The following is a 20,060-nucleotide window of genomic DNA, read 5'->3' on the forward strand; positions in this document are numbered from 1 at the left end:
TTCCTCATGTTGTGACCCAACCATAAAATTATTTTCGTTGCTACTTCATAACTGTAATGTTGCTACTGTTATGAATCATAATGTAAATATCTGATATGCAGGATGGTCTTAGGCGACCCCTGTGAAAGGGTCGTTCGACCCCCAAAGGGGTTGCGACCCACAGGTTGAGAACCGCTGCAGCATCTTACAGCTCTTGGGCATATCCAAATTGTCAACATCACTACTCTTCCACTTTGGAGCCATCATTAAGTAAAATAGCAGTGACTTAAATACAAGTACAGCGATAGCTTAACAGTAGATCTGAAAACCAAGGCGACAACTAAGTGACTAACAGGCAGGGAGAGTGTATTGCCTGATTTTGTCACCTTACTCAAAACAGCATATAGCCCTAGCCAGTTTGGCTCAGTAGATAGAGCCTCGGCCTATGACCAAAGGTTCCCGGGTTCGATTCCAGTCAAAGGCACGTACCTTGGTTGCAGGCTCCTCCCCAGCTTGGCCCTGGTTGGGGGCTCGCGCAGGAGGCAACCAATCAATGTGTTTCTCTCACATCAATGTTTCTCTCTGTCTTTCCCTCTCTCTCCCACTCTCTCTAAAAATCAATAAAAAAAAAATCCCTTAAATGAGGATTAACAAAAAGAAAAAAAACATGTAATTTAAAACTCATGTGTTGTTTTTTTCTAGAATTTTCCATTTAATATTTTCAGGCCATAGTTGCCACGGGTAACTGAAACCGCAGAAAGTGAAACTGAGGATAAGAAGAAACTACTACACATTTTGCTTCAGCTTTCATCAATCATAGTTTAAAAGAACAATTCCCTATATTCTAAGGTTTTTAAGTTATAAAACTATTATATACTCATTGTAAAAAGTTAATGAATACCAAAATATATAGGAAAAAAATTAATTCTCCCTTCTCTCCCTATCTTAGGCCCATTAGAAACTAATGCCAAAGTTTAATTGCACCCTCCATACTTTTCTTTTGCTGTTTTTGAAAATTTAAACTCTTATTTTGTTCATCTAGCACTTATAGGTAAATGCTATATTTTTATAATGGTACAATTTTATATTTCTTTAATATAATTCCTATGTTAAGATCTACTGCAAAAGGAGCCTTGGAAGTTTAGGTATTCCTTAAATGGCAATGCTTATTACCTTCTTTTGATGATGCTTGATGTACTGTTCTTTTTCTGGGTTATAAAAAAAATCCTGCCACCAACTGGCAGTGTAACCTTAGAGAAAGCACCCCACCCCCTTGGGCCTCCACTTCCTCTTTCAGAAAGGGGGATAATAAATACATTCTGAGGGTTCTTCCAGCACTAAATTTGCACAATTTTTTTTCTATCAAGCTGTATTAGTCATTTCCAAAATTATACTTCATTAAAGCACATCAGGTTTCCTGTGGGACAAGCAGGGTCTATTAGGAATAAGGTGTCAGTAATTAGATAGATATTATTATCACCACTAACACCTAAGGCAAATAGTAAGTGTTTCACTGGGGAGTTCAAAGCATTCAACCTTCACTTATTAACTCTATAAATAATGTAGAAAGCAAATTGCTAGCGCACCTATTTTCTGAAGGAGTTCACAGGCTAGTAAGGGAGGAAAATAAGTAAACAGACAATTACAACCTGAGATGGTGAGTTCTCTGACAGCTGTAAATGCAGAATGTTAACAAGCAGAGCAAAGACACACCCAGCATTATTTATAATATAGTAAGTAGCTGACCTGCCCAAACTCTGAAATCAAACCTTCTGAGAATGAGATGATATTATCATATTAATTATGCCAGCTACTGTTTATTGAATGCCTTAACTTTAAGTCAGACATTACTATATTGTTACATTTACATTTCAAAACAACCTTCTAATAACCTAATAATAAAACTGGTTTTCAATAAGTAGAAGTGATTTGCCCAAACCACACACATATTAAATTATAACGCTGGGATTCAAGCTCTTGTCTATGACTCTAAAACCGCCTGGTTTTTCACACATTATATTCTGACTGCCTCCCTAGACTATCGGTAGAACAGATTATACATTTCCTGGGTGATCCTGGGCAAGTCACACACTTCAAAGTTTCACCACATTTCTGAAATACCAATACTTCCTGTATACATGTTCATGAAGTTAATGTAAAGTTGAAATGAAAAAAACTAATAGTGGACTAACACTGCAAACTACAGAGCAGTGCCAATTATAAATTATTACAATTACCAAAGAGAAAGTTCAGTCTTCCATAATGCCTAGTGAGCTTTTACTCAAAACAGTTTTAAACAGCTTTAACACCAAGTTAGTACCCATACCAACACCAAAAGCTCAGTGTATCTAGCATTGCTTTAGACTTAACAGTGGGCAAATAAGTGAGAAAGATAAAGATGATATGTTAATGCACTGCAATAGGAGACTAATTATTTTCAACTTTAGCTTTTTGTCCCTCAAATCATTAGGATTCTATACACCTCCATAAAAATTATGGATAAAAAATAGGAGAGGAAAGAAAAAGAAAAGGAGGCAGGCTAAACTTTGTTATTAAAAATGAAAAAAAATGACAGTATGACAGAAGGGGCAAACAACCACAAACAAGAAAAGCTAAAACAAATCATATTTTTAGAACATATAAAAACTCCAAACAATTTCATAAAAATTGTAATCCCAGTATGTTTCAACATAAAGAATTTAAAGCAAAATATAGAAAAGCCTCCTACATAAAATTATTGGATTGTTTTTGCCTTACTGAAGGAATCAAGGAGAGAAAGATATACAGGCATTCCTCAGTATGCACAGTAGTGTGGAACTACAAAAACCTTGCAAGCTGGAACTCTGCAAAAGTTACCTTATAATCCGCGGGGGAAATATGATTGTTCTGTGATCTTTAAATATTGGTAATGACAAATTCTAGAGTATGACCACGGAAGTAGGTGACTGAGGCAGGAAAAAGGACAAGATCTTAGGACAAACAGAAATCAAGAAACTAAGAAGGTAGATTATTAGAAAAATGATCTACATAGATGCTAAAACTGCCAAAATTAAAATAAGCCTAATAATTAGAGTGACAGTGAGCCAGGAGCTAAATCTTCAAAGAATGATGGGAACCCCTAAGAATTTGTAGATAACTGCAGCGAGACAGGTGAGCAGACGATAAAACCTGAGAGCATAAACTCTAAAGCTGTAAGTTTTTAAGGAAGAAGGAGGAACAACAGTGGAAGAAGCAAAGGCATACAAGAAAGATGCTTTTACACCTCCAGTCCAGAGGGTACAGGCAGTGGGAAAAAGCCATCATTTGAAAAGCAAAAGCCAGGTCCTACAAAGTGAAAGGGACATTCAAAAACAAGGTGGAGGTGGAGGAAAAAAGGAATTGTGCTGATGATGGACTAGGAGTTCTAGAGTGTAGAATGGAGTGGTTTAGAAAGTTGGGCCCAGGTGAAAGATGGGGGGGATATACAGAGTCATTTGGGGATTAGAATCTGAGTATTGATGAAAAACCCAGGAGTCTTATAAGGCCTAAGAGGAACAGGCAAAGTAGAAATAGATTATTTCAGTGAGGCTGAAGGTTGAGGGTAAGAAGAAGGACCTTGGCAAGAGCATGCAGAGCTCTGGAGTACCCTGCTTCACTACAGTTTGGATAGCTAAGGTGCACAAGTCAAGGGAGGAGCAGTATTACCAGAGGAATGTGGTGCTCTGGGCACCCTCTTACTGATATTGATGGGGGAGGGTAGGAAGGGAAACAGAATACATGAGTGTGGAGGAGGTTTTACTTAAAGGAGGTTTTTCTTTACATCAAGAAAAGATTATTTCTGGATGTCCAAAGACACTCCCATTTGATGAGTTTGCAAAGTTATAAAAATATCCTCAGGTGAGGATTAACAATAACAAAAAAACGAATTATTAAATGTAATAGAAAGTGAATTCTAAAGAATACCCTAAGGCTAAGGGAGAGCCCCAAGGAACAGCAAACTCAGAGGGTCCACTCCCTAAGACCATTGGAAAACACATATATAATTACATATTGTTTTTGTGATTAATCACTATGCTTTAATTATGTTCAATTTGTAACAATGAAAATACATCCTGCATATCAGATATTTACATTACGATTCATAACAGCAGCAAAATTACAGTTATGAAGTAGCAACGAAAATAATTTTATGGTTGGGGGTCACCACAACATGAGGAACTGTATTAAAGGGTCATAGCATTAGGAAGGTTGAGAACCACTGCCCTAAAGCTTTATTCAGACCTCACTAGAGAGGGTATGATGGCAACCTAGTGGAAGACAAAGAAGTTTATTGGATTGCTCAGGCAAAGCTGGGCCACAAGCAAGCAAAACAACCCTTGAGGTGCAGGCAGCCAAGGTGGGCAGGCAACAATGGAAATGAGGGCTCCTGGAGCCAGCTTACTGGCAGAGTGGTGCAAGCCCCGGAGCCCACAGTGTTTGTGTCTGGAGGCCACAAGGTCTCGCTGAGTCAGCACCAGGACTAAGGGCTAATAGAGGGTGAGCGTGCACTGGATGCCCAGCTGGAGCGCAGCACCGTTGGATGCACCGTTGGATGTTCCAGAATCTTGCAGCAAGAAATAAGCACACCAGAACCAGGAAAAGTCCCTTTCTCCTGCAGTGTCCCTCCAGCACCCTCTACTGGCACAATTTAATATTGTGCTTGCTTGCAAAGAAGAAATAGGTAAAGCTTCAACTAATGCAGACAAAAAGAGTCGATTTGGAACCAAGAGACAGTAAACTGATTACCAGCATAGAATATAATTAAAATACCCCATCTCTTCTAATTATTTAACAGCCAGGTTTGAAATCACAATTTCCTAAACCAATAAATAAGAAATTATTTTCTTAATGTAAATTAAGAACATAAATTGGCTCACCATTATGAAAAATATGGAGGTTCCTCAAAAAAAACTTCTTTTAATTTAAAAATAGATCTACCATATGATCCAGAAATACCATTTCTGGATATATACCCAAAGAAAATGAAAACAGGATATCAAAGAGATATGAGACATATGCACTCCCATGTTTATTGCAGCATTATACATAATAACCAAGATATAAAAACAACCAAAGTACCCATCAATGGACGAATAAAGATGACACACACACACACACACACACACACACACGAATATTATTCAGCCATGATAAATAAGAAAATCTTGCCATTTGCAACAACATAAATGAACCTTGAAGATACTATGCTGTGAGAGTGGGGAATAGAAGAGATGTTGTTTAAGGGCACAAACTTGCAACTAGTAGTAAATAAGTAACAGAGGTCTAACCCACCGTATAGTGAATGTAGAAAGCAGTACTGTGGTATAATCAAACTTGCTCAGAGACCAAATTTTAATTATTCCAATCACAAAAAAATAATTATATGACATTACAGAGGTGCTATCACTACAATAGCAATCATATTATAATACATAAATATATCAAATCAATATGTTGTATACCTTGAATTTACAGTATTATATATCAATATAGCATTATATATATAAAAAGGCTAAGTGACCAACCACACCTCTGTCCGACCATCCAACCAACCAGCCAGTTGGTACATATGACAAGCACTGGCAATTTAAAAATAAACGTTGACTCGCGCATGCACGATACATGTAAAGTTCTCACTGGTGCCAATCGCTTGCGTGTGTTTTGATTTGTCATTGTCAATTTGGTTGTTTTTGTTGACATTCAACGTGAACCACATCGTGATTTATTCATTGATCATCTGACTGACCTACCAGTCGGTACATATGATACGCACTGGCAATTTAAAAATAAACCTGGACTTGCGCATGCACAATACATATAAAGCTCTCGCTGGTGCCAGTATAATACTATATTATAAATACTATTTTGACATGTAATTTTTTGCAGTAACATAATTACCACACGAATCTTCTAATTAATTTCCTTTCAATGGGCACGAATCTGTGCACCAGGCCACTAGTATAACATAATAAAAAATTACTTCTATATTTGAACAACCTGGAACTCTCCTCAGCTAAGGCCCAGAAGCCCCTTTGTCCATAACTGTCTGGATTAGTCACCTTAAGTTAAATAAAGCTAAGTAAAGGTCTCTTGCCGCTAGAAAAGCAATCAATTAATTAATAAATTATTATTGTATTATAGAAGTATACTATGATTTAGAAAAGAATTCAAAAAGAGTTCTAATAGCCCAACCCATGTGGCTCAGTGACTGGGCATAGACCTATGAACCAGGAGGTCACATTTCAACTCCCGATCAGGGCACATGCTCGGGTTTCGAGCTCAACCTCCAGTAGAGGGGGGTGGGGGGTGGGGGGGTAAGGGGAGGTTCCTGCAGGAGGCAGCCAATCAATGCTTCTCTCTCAGTATTGATATTTCTATCTCTCCCTCTCTGAAATCAAAAAATATATATTTTTTTAAAAGAGCTCCAATAGAAATCTATAGATTGTACCAATGTCAATTTCCTAATTCTCCTATTGTACTAGAGTTATATAAGATGTTCCCATTTAGAGAAGCTGGGGGAAGTATGCATGGAGCCTCTCTATACTATTTTGTAATTTCCTGTGAGTCCATAATTATTTCAAATTTAAAATTTTATTTAAATATAAGCTCCAACATCTGTAATAGATGAACTTATACAAACATAGTATTTCTTAGTATCTGACGCTAAAAAGGTAGTAGTACTACATACATACGTCTATAGTGCTATCTCCATCTACTGGGTGCCAGCAGAAGCCAGCAATGAAAGACATTGAAAATTCTGTCCTAATCACAAGTTCTAGCCCAAAGGCTGAAAAACAGAAGCTTCCAATTATTAACTCTCAAAGCATCTAAAGTAACTATCAGAGAACAATGAAATCGTTTTGTATAACTAAACTTTGCTTTCCTAAGGAAAAAGAGAGTCATCTTTCTAATAAATTTTTCTCATTCTCAGGATATCCATTAAGAAAAGTTATTAGGATATCTGAGACTCTTGATTTGATTAAAAGATTTCATAGATACACTAACTTACATAAGGGGATAAAAGATGCAAATAAAACTAACATCTAGGCAACTTGAAGTCAGTGACTTGAGCTTCTTTCTAAATCAAACGGGAACAACTTGCCTAGGGTAAAGACAAAAGTATATGCTAGGCAAATTCAGCAAAAGACCCTCAGAATGGACTAACATCCAATTAAATCAGCACAAAAATAACAAACAGCTCAAACACTACCACCTGTCTACTTTAGCGATGTCAAACTATGCTAGAAAATTGTTTGGACTGTAAGAAGAAAATAGCCCCTGATGAATTTTTTTCAGTACCTGTTGGCTTGGAAATCTTTTCCTTAAGAAAATAATTCAAAAAAGGTAACTGCCAGCATTTACAATCCAGAGGTGTTAAGAATTCTCTTGACAAGACTGCCACCTACTGGATTACCTTAAATTCCAGAATTTAACATTTTGAGATTTTAAAATGTTAAATACCACATATAACCAATAAAAGACAAGGGTGTGCCCTGACCGGTTTGGCTCAGTGAATAGGGCATCAGCCTGCGGGCTGAAGGGTCCCGGGTTCGATTCCGGTCAAGGGCATGTACCTTGGTTGCAGGCACATCCCCAGTGGGGAGTGTGCAGGAGGCAGCTGATCGATGTTTCTCTCTCATGGATGTTTCTAACTCTCTATCCCTCTCCCTTCCTCTCTGTAAAAAATCAATAAAATGTATTTTAAAAAAAAGACAAGGGTGTATTTTTTAAATAATAATAATAATAATAATAATAATTCCAAGCAGTTACAAAAAAAAAAAAACCCACATCACAGGAAATTCTGCCTGTTAAATTATTATTAAAGGAAGACCATTAGCCTGAAGCAATCTCAGTAAATTTTATTTTTTTAATTTATCTTTATTTACTTAACCAGTTCATTCTATTGTATATTTATTTTATTGTTGAAAGTGTAACAGATGTCCCCTTTTTTCTCCATTTACCCCTTCCACTCTGCATGTATCCTCCAACACCAGGCCTATCACACTAGAGTCTATGTTTGCAGAGCTCATCTGACAGATGTGTGAAAAAGGAAACAAAGAAACTTAACATGAATTTAGTAATTATTGCAGTATATATGAACTCACAGTTGTTAGATATTATCGTCAATATTACTTATATTAAAATAAGAGCAATACAGTAAGTGGTTATAAAGGTAATAATTTTTAACCACCCTAATATTATGCAAGTGGGTACTTGGGGCTTAGATAAAATTTCTAATGATGCAGCAATATGTTATGATTACAAAAGTGCTTTACCTCAACTTAGGCAGAGTTCACATAATGTGCTCTAAAATATGCCTTAAAATTATTCCAAAAGCAGCTGAAGTGATAATGAAGACACTGATGTTGAAGATTATTGAAGAGATTATAATTACAGTTGTCTTATGAATGTGAGCATGGACAAAAAGCAACATTTCTAAGTTATTATTTTGTGTAATATATTTTAAATGTATATGCAAATGTTTAAATTAACCAAAAAAAATATTATGTTTGGGCATTCAATGATTTCACCTTTATTCATCAAGGTTTCTACATTCAAGGAGTTCAAACTGGGAGCTTCTCATTGGAAAAAGGAAGGCCTATACCTTATATATAAGTACACTATATGCCTCTAAAGTAGAGGCATATTAGACCTCTTAATCATAAAACTCCAAGATTTTTAATTACTAAAAGTTAAATTACAGTGTGGCCTTTACTTAGGAGTTTAATTCGTTCCGAGACCAAGCTCGTTAAGGAGCTCGTTAAGGAGCTCGTTAACTCAAATTACTCTGTCAACTCAATGCAAAAAATCGGCCAAGAGACAGCTGGTATCTCAAAAAACTCGTTAGTCGGGACACTCGTAAGTCAAGGCCCCACTGTACTCAACATCTAATACTTCTTGGCCTGTGTTATTACAGACTTGACAAATGGAAAGTTGCCTTCTGAGGTATCTATCTCATATATATAAATAAGGAATAGCAAGAAAGATTGATTTGACCAAACAGGGTTGAAGAAGTTGTTACTGAAAAAATAGTCATTTCATGTTTATTGCTCCCATCAATGAGATTTCAATGAATCAGTTATATCTAACTTATTTAAGCACAGAAAGTATTATGATTCTCACCCTCATCTTCATTTTTTAAATGAAGAAACTGAAGTATGGTGAAAAGCCACAGTGATTGATACAGCTGAGATTCAATAGTATGTCTCTTGAAACATAATAACAATGTCAATACAAGTTTGCCGTAGCATTTAGGAGCAAGCTGCTTACCTTTCAATAGCTAATTCTTTGTTAGAAAGTTGCTGCACTGTAATCACAACCTTCTTCTCTATTCCTTGCTTCAATTTGAAATAAAATTTATCTCTGTCCTTAGGCACAGGACTGAAATATGCAAAAAGAACAGGAATTATCAATACAATAAGTAATAAAATAACATAAGATAGTCTATTGCAACATTAGAATGAGACAAGGTATTTAAGCAACAACACCCTTATTCTTAAAATGTACTAAACTCTCATCCTGCCACACAGTAACAAACTATCTATAATAATAAAAGTGTCATGCTAATTAGACCGGACATCCTTCCGGACAACCTTCCGGAAGCCAGGGCTACAAGGGAAGCCTGTATCCCGGGTGCCAGAGGGACACCGGTGCCAGCAGCCGGGGGAAGGAAGGCCTGCTTTTGCACAAATTTCGTGCATTGGGCCTCTAGTAATTTTATAGTCAACAAAACCTAACAGAGGTTAAAAACAAGATTTTGTAAATGACATCATTTCAAATTTTATTTTTTAAATTTAACAAATTTAGTAATATGTTTTAGTAACTTGTTTTTAAAGATAGTCCCATGTCTGATTTAGCTGGAAGTGCAGTTCTGAGTTCTTTTAACATAGTGAAACCCAAGGCAAAAAAAATTAGAAGATGAGCTTACTTTTAAACATCTAGAACAGTGGTTTGCAACCTTCCTAATGCCACGACCCTTTCATACAGTTCCTCATGTTGTGGTGACCCCCAACCATAAAATTATTTTCATTGCTACTTCAAAACAGTAATTTTGCTACTGTTATGAATCGTAATGTAAATATCTGATATGCAGGATGTATTTTCATTGTTACAAATTGAACATAATTAAAGCATAGTGATTAATCACAAAAACAATATGTAATTATATATGTGTTTTCCGATGGTCTTAGGCGACCCCTGTGAAAGGGTCATTCGACCCCCAAAGGGGTCGCGACCCACAGGTTGAGAACCACTGATCTAGAATGTGCGATAACTGTGATATATCCAGGAAAATATACATAAAAAATGGACAAAGTGATATAGATTGCAGCATTCTAGCCTAGGCAAGACTGAATATTCGTAAGAGTTATTAAAACAATAAATGTCTAAAATATAGGTTGTCTTATCTGAAAAAGAAAGAAACCTTGAGCAACTTATTTGACCTAGGATCAATTTCTGTATCTATAATAAACAGATAAAATACCTACCTAACAATTATTAAAATTGAAAGCACAGTTAAGGCACTTACTAGTAAGTGATCATTAGAATATGACTGGCCCTACCCGGTTTGGCTCACATAGAGCTTGGAATAAAAATCCTTCACCCTGAGTGTAAAGACAAATGGGAGTGAGGAATGAATGAAAAAAAACACATGGAGCCCTCGCTGTTTTGGCTCAGCGGATAGAGTGTCGGCCTACAGATCAAGAGTCTGGGGTTCGATTCAGTCAAGGGCACGTACTTCAGTTACAGGCTCCTCCCCAGCCTGGGCTGGTCAGGACACATGCAGGAGGCAACCAATCGATGTGTGTCTCTCACATCAATATTTGTTTTTCCCTTTCTCTTCCACTCTCTCTAAAATCAACACAAAAATATCCTCCGGTGAGGATTAAAAACAAAAGAATACAACTGTGTCCTATTATCCGCCTATTTTTGAAATGGAAAAAACATTCTAAATATACCATAGAATGAACTGGTTAAGTAAATGATGGTCAAACCACACAATCTACTACTGGTAACCATTAAAAATAATTTTGATTAAGTACATTTTAATAAAAAATTCTTATAAAGTTAAAAGAAAAATTTACATGTATAGAAATATATTTAAAAATATCTCCTAGAAATAAACAAAGGAAATAACTAAAATATTAAAAGTGATTGTCTTAGCTGACAATACTACAGCTGTTTTTTATTCTACCTTTATTATTTTACTAAGTTTTCTATAATAAATATCAAGACTTTTAAATATTAAGAAAATCAGCCGAAGCCGGTTTGGCTCAGTGGATAGAGCGTCGGCCTGCGGACTGAAGGGTCCCAGGTTCGATTCCGGTCAAGGGCATGTACCTGGGTTGCGGGCATATCCCCAGTGGGGGATGTGCGGGAGGCAGCTGATCGATGTTTCTCTCTCATCGATGTTTCTAACTATCTCTCTCCCTTCCTCTCTGTAAAAAATCAATAAAATATATTTTTAAAAAAAATAAAATAAAATAAATAAATATTAAGAAAATCACTTACATAAAATATTTTAAAATCAGGAGAAAAGTGAAACATATTCACCAAATATTTCTTTAGCATTTTAAAGCTTGAAACGAACATTGTATAGTTTCTGGCCTCTTTATATTAGCCAATATCATATTTCAGGCACACTATCAATTTATTTTCATTCCAAATAACCTCACCTAAAGTTTCCTTTTCCATCATCTTCTTTTACCTCCAAGGAGACACTGAAGGTAAACACATCACTGTCGGGTGTAGGAATAACTGAGTCTTTAACATCAGACACTTGTCTGGAAGAACGTTTGAATGCTGTACAGAAACTATATAAAATTCTGCTTACCTAAAAGAATAAAAATGGGAGTACCATTAGGCAAGGCTTTAATTGCATTTTTATACCCTTCTCTCCTAATTCTTGAATCTATAATTTACCGTAACATTTTTCTTCAGCAGATATAGTATAGGCATATATACAGTTTATAATATATGTTGTATAGTCTGTAAAATTTAAATATATATATATATATAGCTACTTCTTTCGATCTGGCATTTAAACACAGTAATAAAGATATTTAAGTTCACAAAAGATCTCTATTTATTTATAGATGAGTCTAGACCTCAGAATATAGTATATTGCAACGAATGAATCGAAAGATAATTACTAGAATGATGCCGGCATCTAAACCTTCCCAATCAACACACACAAACAAGGTTTTAGCCCAAGTCGTCAATTTCTCTTTTCACTTCCCTCAGCTTCAGAGGACTAGACATTTAGGCATAGAATGAAGCAAATACTAGTTTTTGCAATAAACAAACACAATAATATGGTTGTTTCCAGTGTTGTCACAAATGTGGTTGTGATATAAAGGTATTGCAGGATTCCAGAATGCATGCTGAAATGGTCATATCTATTTTACTAGTAGTAAGCCACCCTCATACACTTCCCCTAAAGTGGAAAAATATCACACACTATTCCAGAAGTTATTCTCTTCCTCAGTTCCAAAAGAAGCATCATACCATCTCACATCTGTGTAAGCCTAAAGCACAAAAGACCTTCCAAATCTCCTGGGCCACTCATGGGTTGAACAAAGAAACACGATGAAATAAGAAGGGTTTAACAAAGGTCATATTTTCAAAACCTCACATTGGGAGGAACAAGTAAAGAGACTTCTCTGGATGTTAATAAATCCTTCACTTTAAATAGAGTGGGTTCAAATTACTCACTGAATTATATTTGTCTAGGACTGTAATATTTTGTAATTTGCTTAAAACAAGAACCCTTTCATCAACAGTAGAATTTCTTAAAGTATGAGGTATTTCCCCATTTTTCTATCTTGTTATATTCATATATTCTACCTTTTCTCATACATTCAGTCTGTCACATTCAAAAACAAGTAATTCTCAAACCTCCATCAGCCATACTTACACATATTAATCTATATTACCCTAAAATGCCTTGCCAATGCCAAATTCATAGCTTCTTAAATATAAACTTTTAACTGTATAAGAATGTTTAACTTCAGCAATATCACATTGCACATAAAATTTTAATATTCTAATGTGTCATCTGATTTTAATGTTATATTAATGAATAAAAACAGCAAAGGATTGACATTAACAAAAACTGTAGGCCTCATATCTTAGACATTTAAAACAACGATAAATTTACTCATTCTTTCCACAAATGTATTTTGAACATGTTCGGTGCACTAAGTATTATACAGCAGTTAACATGAAGTTTACATTCCAGCACATATATGAAAGCTGAATGTGCTTGAGGTAGGTGAGGACTTATTAGGTAAGCCAAAAGCAGAAATGTTTAGTCTCAACTGGATACTTATTTGACTTAGCTCAGTAATTTAAGTGTTATAGAGGAAAACAGAACCAAAGAACATGCTAAGAATATGTCATTGAATATTGTGCCTACAAAGTAAAGTGTAAATAGGAACTTTAAACTACTTTTGGTTGAGTACTCCCCACCTCCTAACCACCAATAAAATGTGAAGTCTATTGGTCTCTTTTTACCCATTCAACTTCAGCATATTTTTAAGAAAACACTATATGTGCAAACAGGGAAATACCTTTTTCCCCTGTTTTACATAATTTTTCAAACATTTGTATAGTCAAACTCCAACTATATTTCTTTTTTTCTCCTCTCCTATATCGTCTATTTCACTTTCTTTGTGTCAAAGCTATCAGCAAGCCTACCACATCATACCACATCAAGAAAAGTCAAAAAAACTTGGCAAATTCTAAAGTAGATGGCAAGGCTCAGGAATTTCTCTTTTAAAAGGTTAAGTATATGGGGCTGAGCCAGAGTAGGTAGAGAATGATGGGGGGCGGGAGGATCAAACTACACCTTTCTCTCTTTTTGGAGGAAAGACACAACAGTACATTAACATCATTAATAGCAATCAAACTGCATTTAGTCCTGAACGTATCTTACAAGTTGCTATTTCCAACAAAAGGTTAAAATCATTTGTGAATTCTAGAGTGGTAAATAAGCTGGAATGGTATCCACAGATTAGTAAGGTAGAGAGCTTCAGAAACAATAATGACCAATATTTATAGTTACTGGAACAAACCGGGTAACCAATATCATTACAAGAAAATTAACACAAGCCATGGCAAACATTTCTATATATGCCAACTATTGCATGTGCACGCACGCGCACGCGCGCGCACACACACACACAAAGACACACACACAAATGTACTAGAATAGGCCTTTTCTTTGCAGAAGGCAAAAGTTTATTGACATAATACAGTACAATTTTTCCCCAGAACACAGTACGTATAGAAAGCACTAATTAAACATAAAACTATGTTGGGATTGTTGTTGTTATTGTGTTATTGGTTCTGAAGAGGTGAAAAGGAGAATGCATGTAGATACATGGAAAGGAGAAACATCAAAATCTTAACGCTGGTGAAATTTTGAATTATATATATATTTTATATATATATATATATATTTTATTTCGGTATTTTCCAAATTCTCAAATATGTACTACATGTTAATAGTAAAAAAAAAAAAAAAAAAAAAAAGTGCTATTTTAGCCTTGGCTGGGTGGCTCAGTTGGTTGGAGTATAGTCCTGTACACCTAAAGGCTGTGAGTTCAAATCCCAGTTAGGGTACATACCTAGGTTGCAAGTTTGATCCCCGGCCAGGGAGCATATAGGAGGCTACCAGATTGGTATTTCTCTCTCACATTGATGTTTTTCTCTCTCTCCCTTCCTTCCTCCCTCTCTTCCCTGATTTCTAAAATATACCATTAGCCCTTGATGGTTTGGCTCAGTGGATAGAGCATCGGCCCTCAGACTTAAGGGTCCCAGGTTTGATACCAGTCAAAGGCATGTACCTCAGTTGCAGGCTCGATCCCTGGCCCTGGTCAGGACACGTGCAGGAGGCAACCAATTGATGTGTCTGTGTCTCTGTCTCTCCCTCTCCCTTTCACTCTCTCCAAAAATCAATGGAAAAGTATCCTCGGGTAAGGATTAACAAAAATAAATAAATAAATAAATAAATAAATAAATAAATAAATAAATAAAATATATCAGTAAAAACATATCCTTAGGTGAGGATTTTTTTTAAAAAAGACATTTACTTAAATAATATAGTTAATTAAATAACCTAGCCCATTTTTCAAAAATAAATATTTTTTACTAATATTGGTAAAAGAGAATCAACTCTTTTAAAAAGACCAGGTGTCAGTACCAAGTGGGCACAAGACTTATCAGGAGGAATTACTTGGTAAATTATATAAATGTCTAACCACTACACTGTACATCTGAAACTGATATAATATTAAATGTAAACTGTAAGTGGAAAGTAAATAAATAAATAAATAAACAAATAAATAAAAACACCATATGTCAAGAAAATATTCACCCCAAAAATAAATGTAGGAAAATCATTCTATAAAAGACACCTGGAAAGATATGTATTAAAATTTTTAAAACATCTCGCTCAAATTTATTACTCAGTGAAAGGGGCTAAAATAAGAGGCATATCATAAAATAAAATAAACTTTTTAAAAATTTATAAAAATCTACAGAAAACACTAACAGCATAACTTCTGAATTAATTTCCAATGTAAAGTGTTTTGCTAAAATAACATCAATAAAAACCAGTGCATTAAGAATTAAGATCTTCCCAATGATACCCTTAATATTTCTCATAAAACACCTCTGAATGCCTAAAACCAGATAACAACCGTGCTTCTAAAATATAACACTGAGAATTGCTAGTAATGAATGATAAGTATGTTAAAACATACAAATAACACAAACATCAAAGTCTGTTTTGAAGAAAACGATCACACTGACTAGTAGAAATAAATTCTTAAAGAGTCAACTAAGCCTTTTAAAGTATCTTTAAGAACAGTTTTGTATAATATATCCATAAAAATGTAACAAAAATAGGTGCCTTCTTGGCTTTTTTCTCTATGCTTTCTGATATTTCACTTTTTCAGCAGAAGCCTAGCCCATCATTCTCCTGTACAATGATCACCGGCATCAGGATTCTTTGTGCTGGATCCCAGATCTTTCGCCACAGATCACTGAGATTCGCTCCAGCAGAGTCCTGCAGAGTCCTGCCTCACATCTAGGGTGTGAGGCAAATGTGCGCTAAATCTTCTGTGGGGTTAGAACCCCTAATCCTTGTGCCACAGGTCCAAAGAGGCCATCACCTTCGCCAGCTTCCCCTCTGCCACTGCTGCTGGCTGCTGCCTGTGGGACTATATGGTGAAATAAGAGCATGACAGTACAGCTGGTAATGGTAGCCATGTTGCTTTTCCTACTTGAAAAGACATCTTCTTGCCTTAACCTACTTCTTCATGTCTCATCCAGGGACTCTGAAAACAACGAAAAACAAATTAATTAGCAACACTGCTACACAGTACATATTTAAGCAATAATAATGTCTATCACATGTTCCGAAACTATCTTTGCCAATTGTTTGTGCTCACCAAGACAGCCCAAATACTAAGGACTAAAGTTGTCCCTTCACCACAGAACAAGAAACTTCTGGGAACAAAATAACCTGACAACTGGTAGATGTAAGAAAAAGACTTTAAATTAATTAAAGGGTAATTGTTTTTTTGAGGGGAGAGGAAGATCTTCTATAAAAGCATGGGTAAAAAACAAAGGCAGGTGGGATGCAAACTCTATAACCAATCAATCCCTTTATAAAGCATAAATGAATGACAAAAATCCATATTTGCCTGTTACAATATTAAAGCAACAGAAAAGTTGTTACTGAAATTACATGGGGCCGAAACCGGTTTGGCTCAGTGGATAGAGCGTCGGCCTGCGGACTGAAGGGTCCCAGGTTCGATTCCGGTCAAGGGCATGTACCTGGGTTGCGGGCACATCCCCAGTGGGAGATGTGCAGGAGGCAGCTGATCGATGTTTCTCTCTCATCGATGTTTCTCACTCTCTATCTCTCTCCCTTCCTCTCTGTAAAAAATCAATAAAATATATTAAAAAAAAAAAAAAGAAAGAAATTACATGGGGCTTCAGAGTCAGAGACTTCCATTGGAAACCCAGCTCCATCCTCTATTCTCTTAGTCTTCAGATAAGCAAAGGGTAACTACATGTGCCAAACAAACCAGAGCACTTCTAAGAACACAACGGAGTGCCATTAATAATACACCTGGAGAAGAGGGATAAACTATGACTGCCCCAGGCAAGAAGGAGCATAAGATCATCAGTTTAAATAAATAGTATCTATGTCATGGAGCTGTGATGAGTATTGATAAGTGCTCAGCATTGTGCCAGGCATAAGCTCTATATTTACATGAGGTTATCTTTGTTTAGAAATGATGTCCTTTCTTCATAAAAATTTTTAAATTAATTTATTTGAGAGAGAGAGGAAGGGAAAGAGAGAGAAAAAGAAACATCGATTTGTTGTTCCACTTATCTATGGATTCATTGGTTCATTCTTGTATGTATCCTGACCGGGGATCGAACACGCAACCTTGGCATATCGGGCAAATGCTCTAACCAACTGAGCTGCCCAGCCAGGGCTAGAAAGGATGCCTTGTAATAAAGTTTAATGACAATTTTGTATTCTCCTTCAAGCAATGAATTTTACCATCAATGTCCTATAATGTAACACTTTGAAAAATGTACTCTAAAAAATAATAATAATACATGGAAATAAAAAAAATACATGGACATCACTTGCTCACAGCCTGCCAAGTACCAAATATTCTCTCTAGAAATACTATTTAATACCATATCCAAAATGGTAAGGGTAAGAATTCCCCAGTTTTATCCATGCTTTCTCACTGTTAAAGCTCCAAAAAATGACAAAGATGCCTTGGCAGTGTGGCTCAGTTGTTTGAAGCATCATCTGAAGCACCAAAAGGTTGTCGGTTCAATTCCCAGTCAAAGCACATGCCTAGGTTGCAAGTTCGATCCCTGGTAGGGGCGCATATAGGAGGCAATCAAAATGATGTTTTTCTCTCTCACTCTCTCTCTGTCTCTCTCTCTCTCAAGTCAATGAACATGTCCTTGGATGAGGATAATAAAAAATAATAAAAAATTAAAAATTTTAAAAACCTCAAAAATGACAAAGATTTCCCCACCCATAAATAAGTGGATGCTATAATCCAAAGAGAGTTTCATACCGTCACAATTAAGAAGACTGCTGCAGCCAGGTCCCTTTCCACTTCCTTTTGCCGCAGTGTTTCTGCCTCTCCAAGCAGCAGGTTTTGCAGCTCTTCAACTTTCACTTCCTTGCTGTTGAGTGCCAATTGTCCAGAAACCACACAGGGATATTAAATGGTGGCTGCCAACATGAAATGCCAGCACTCTACCATCAGAGTGTGTGTGTACATAAATGTTGGCTGAAATAGAATCAGAACTACTTCTCACACAGACATGGATTCTGATAGAGAACTCTATGGCTACAATCTAAGTTACATGTGTCTGTGCATGTTCATTTTGGTGTTCAGGAAATAAAGACTGACATGCCCCTCGTGCTTAGTATCAAACACACAAGTTTACATGTTGTGGCCAGAAATAAGCTCTCAGAACTCCTGTTAATACAATGTTTGTTTACGCTTCATGGTAAAGAGCAAAGACAATAACTACAGCTTTCAGCATTTTCTGCTGACAATTTATATTCCCCAAAGCACACACTCTGGCGACCTTGCTTATCCAAACCCATTGATTAAAGCCTAAGTACTAAAGTTCTAAAAGTGCAATTTCTTTTTAATTAACAGATGCAGAAATGAAGGAAATTTCCCCATGTATTTACCAGCCATTTGATTCTGAATTATTTCTCCAGTCTTAGAAGAAACCACCACTTAAGAATGGCTAAAAGGAACTTCCTGGCCCCTTCGAAGGCCTCCAAGTTGACACCCTGCTATATGTGAGCATTTGTATATTTAATTAGGCCAGTTTTCTAGAGCCAAAGCCAGCCGCTAAGTGGATGTACGTAAAAAACAGTCTCTAGTGAAACTACAGAGCTCTATGAAACCACTTTAGTACAGTATCCAAGTGCAAGCAATATGCAACCATCATGCCCGGCAGACGAAAAGGTATTATTAGAGGCAGTTTTTCAAATCACATGGACCAATCAACTTGGGCAAAATAATAAAAAGGTGCAAAAAAAATCCCTCTTTCTAACTAATCCTGAGCAATGACTACCATGGTGGGGTGGGAGGACAGCTCGTCAAGTGGCCTTCTCCTGTTACATCTATTAGGCTGAGTGTGCCCCACCTATAATACCACTTTCCTGCATAGTTATAAGATTTGACTTTTCCATATTCAGTTCTATGCCAGTAAAAATATGCTCTTTCTCTTTAGAAATATACTCCAAGTTTATATAATATGGTACATACGCATACATACAAATTTATGACTAAGATTAGGGCTCAAAAATACTACTCTAATTCGTCTCCTTAGCCCATTGCTACAATATATTATACTTACTGCCTCTTTAATTTCACAGGTGAAAACGTGTATCTGAAATTCTTCTGAACCATGGGAACTCTCTGTAAATGCAAAGCAATTGCTCTCTGTTGTCCCATCATGTCCACGTGCACAGAACAGCACCTTATAGATGGGAAAAGATGCTATCTCCACATTGCTGGACTGATCTATGATTCTGCAGAACAGTGGTGGAAAATGAAATAAAATATTAACTATCAAAGAACAAAAGCAAATAGTTTTACTATGCCAATAACATATAAACATAATCATCTTAAAATCACAAAATAAACTGGTACTAATAATGTGAGAAAACCATTTGTCTTCATAGTCTTGCTATCCTATCTAATAAAAGAGAAACATGGTAATTGGCGTACGACCGCTACCCTTCCCATTGGCTAATCAGCAGGATATGCAAATTAACTGGCAGCCAAGATGGCCGCCGGCAGCCAGGCAGCTTGAAACTAACATGAAGCTTGCTTGCTTCAGTGACCGAGGACTGCAACGTTCCCTGCATGCCGCTGCAGGCCTCTGAGCTGGCAGTTTGAAACATAGTTACAAAAATAGAAGATAAACAAAACCCCAGAAACCAGCTTTCAGCTAGCTGGTATCTCAGACCTGGAGTTGATACAGAG

General features: G+C 36.3%; 1 protein-coding gene across 7 annotated transcripts in view; it reads right to left on the minus strand.

Annotated features, from left to right (window-relative positions):
* RABGAP1L (RAB GTPase activating protein 1 like) overlaps positions 1-20,060 on the minus strand; it is a 434,830-nt gene that overhangs the window by 370,305 nt on the left and 44,465 nt on the right. For 6 of the 7 annotated variants that reach the window (XR_004973243.1, XM_036342969.1, XM_036342966.1 and 3 more), the window contains 3 exons: positions 19,429-19,603; positions 11,673-11,830; positions 9,268-9,378 (listed from right to left, as the gene is read on the minus strand). Coding sequence is in view for 5 of the 7 variants with exons in the window: in XM_036342969.1 (XP_036198862.1) it covers positions 9,268-9,378; positions 11,673-11,830; positions 19,429-19,603 (444 nt within the window). In the remaining 2 variants the exon portion in view is untranslated. Of the gene's footprint in view, positions 1-9,267; positions 9,379-11,672; positions 11,831-19,428; positions 19,604-20,060 lie in introns of those variants that run through there. The other variant, XM_036342970.1, reaches the window with a different exon arrangement.

The sequence above is a fragment of the Myotis myotis genome, unplaced genomic scaffold, assembly GCF_014108235.1.
Source record: "Myotis myotis isolate mMyoMyo1 unplaced genomic scaffold, mMyoMyo1.p scaffold_m19_p_18, whole genome shotgun sequence".
Classification (NCBI taxonomy): Eukaryota; Metazoa; Chordata; class Mammalia; order Chiroptera; family Vespertilionidae; genus Myotis; species Myotis myotis.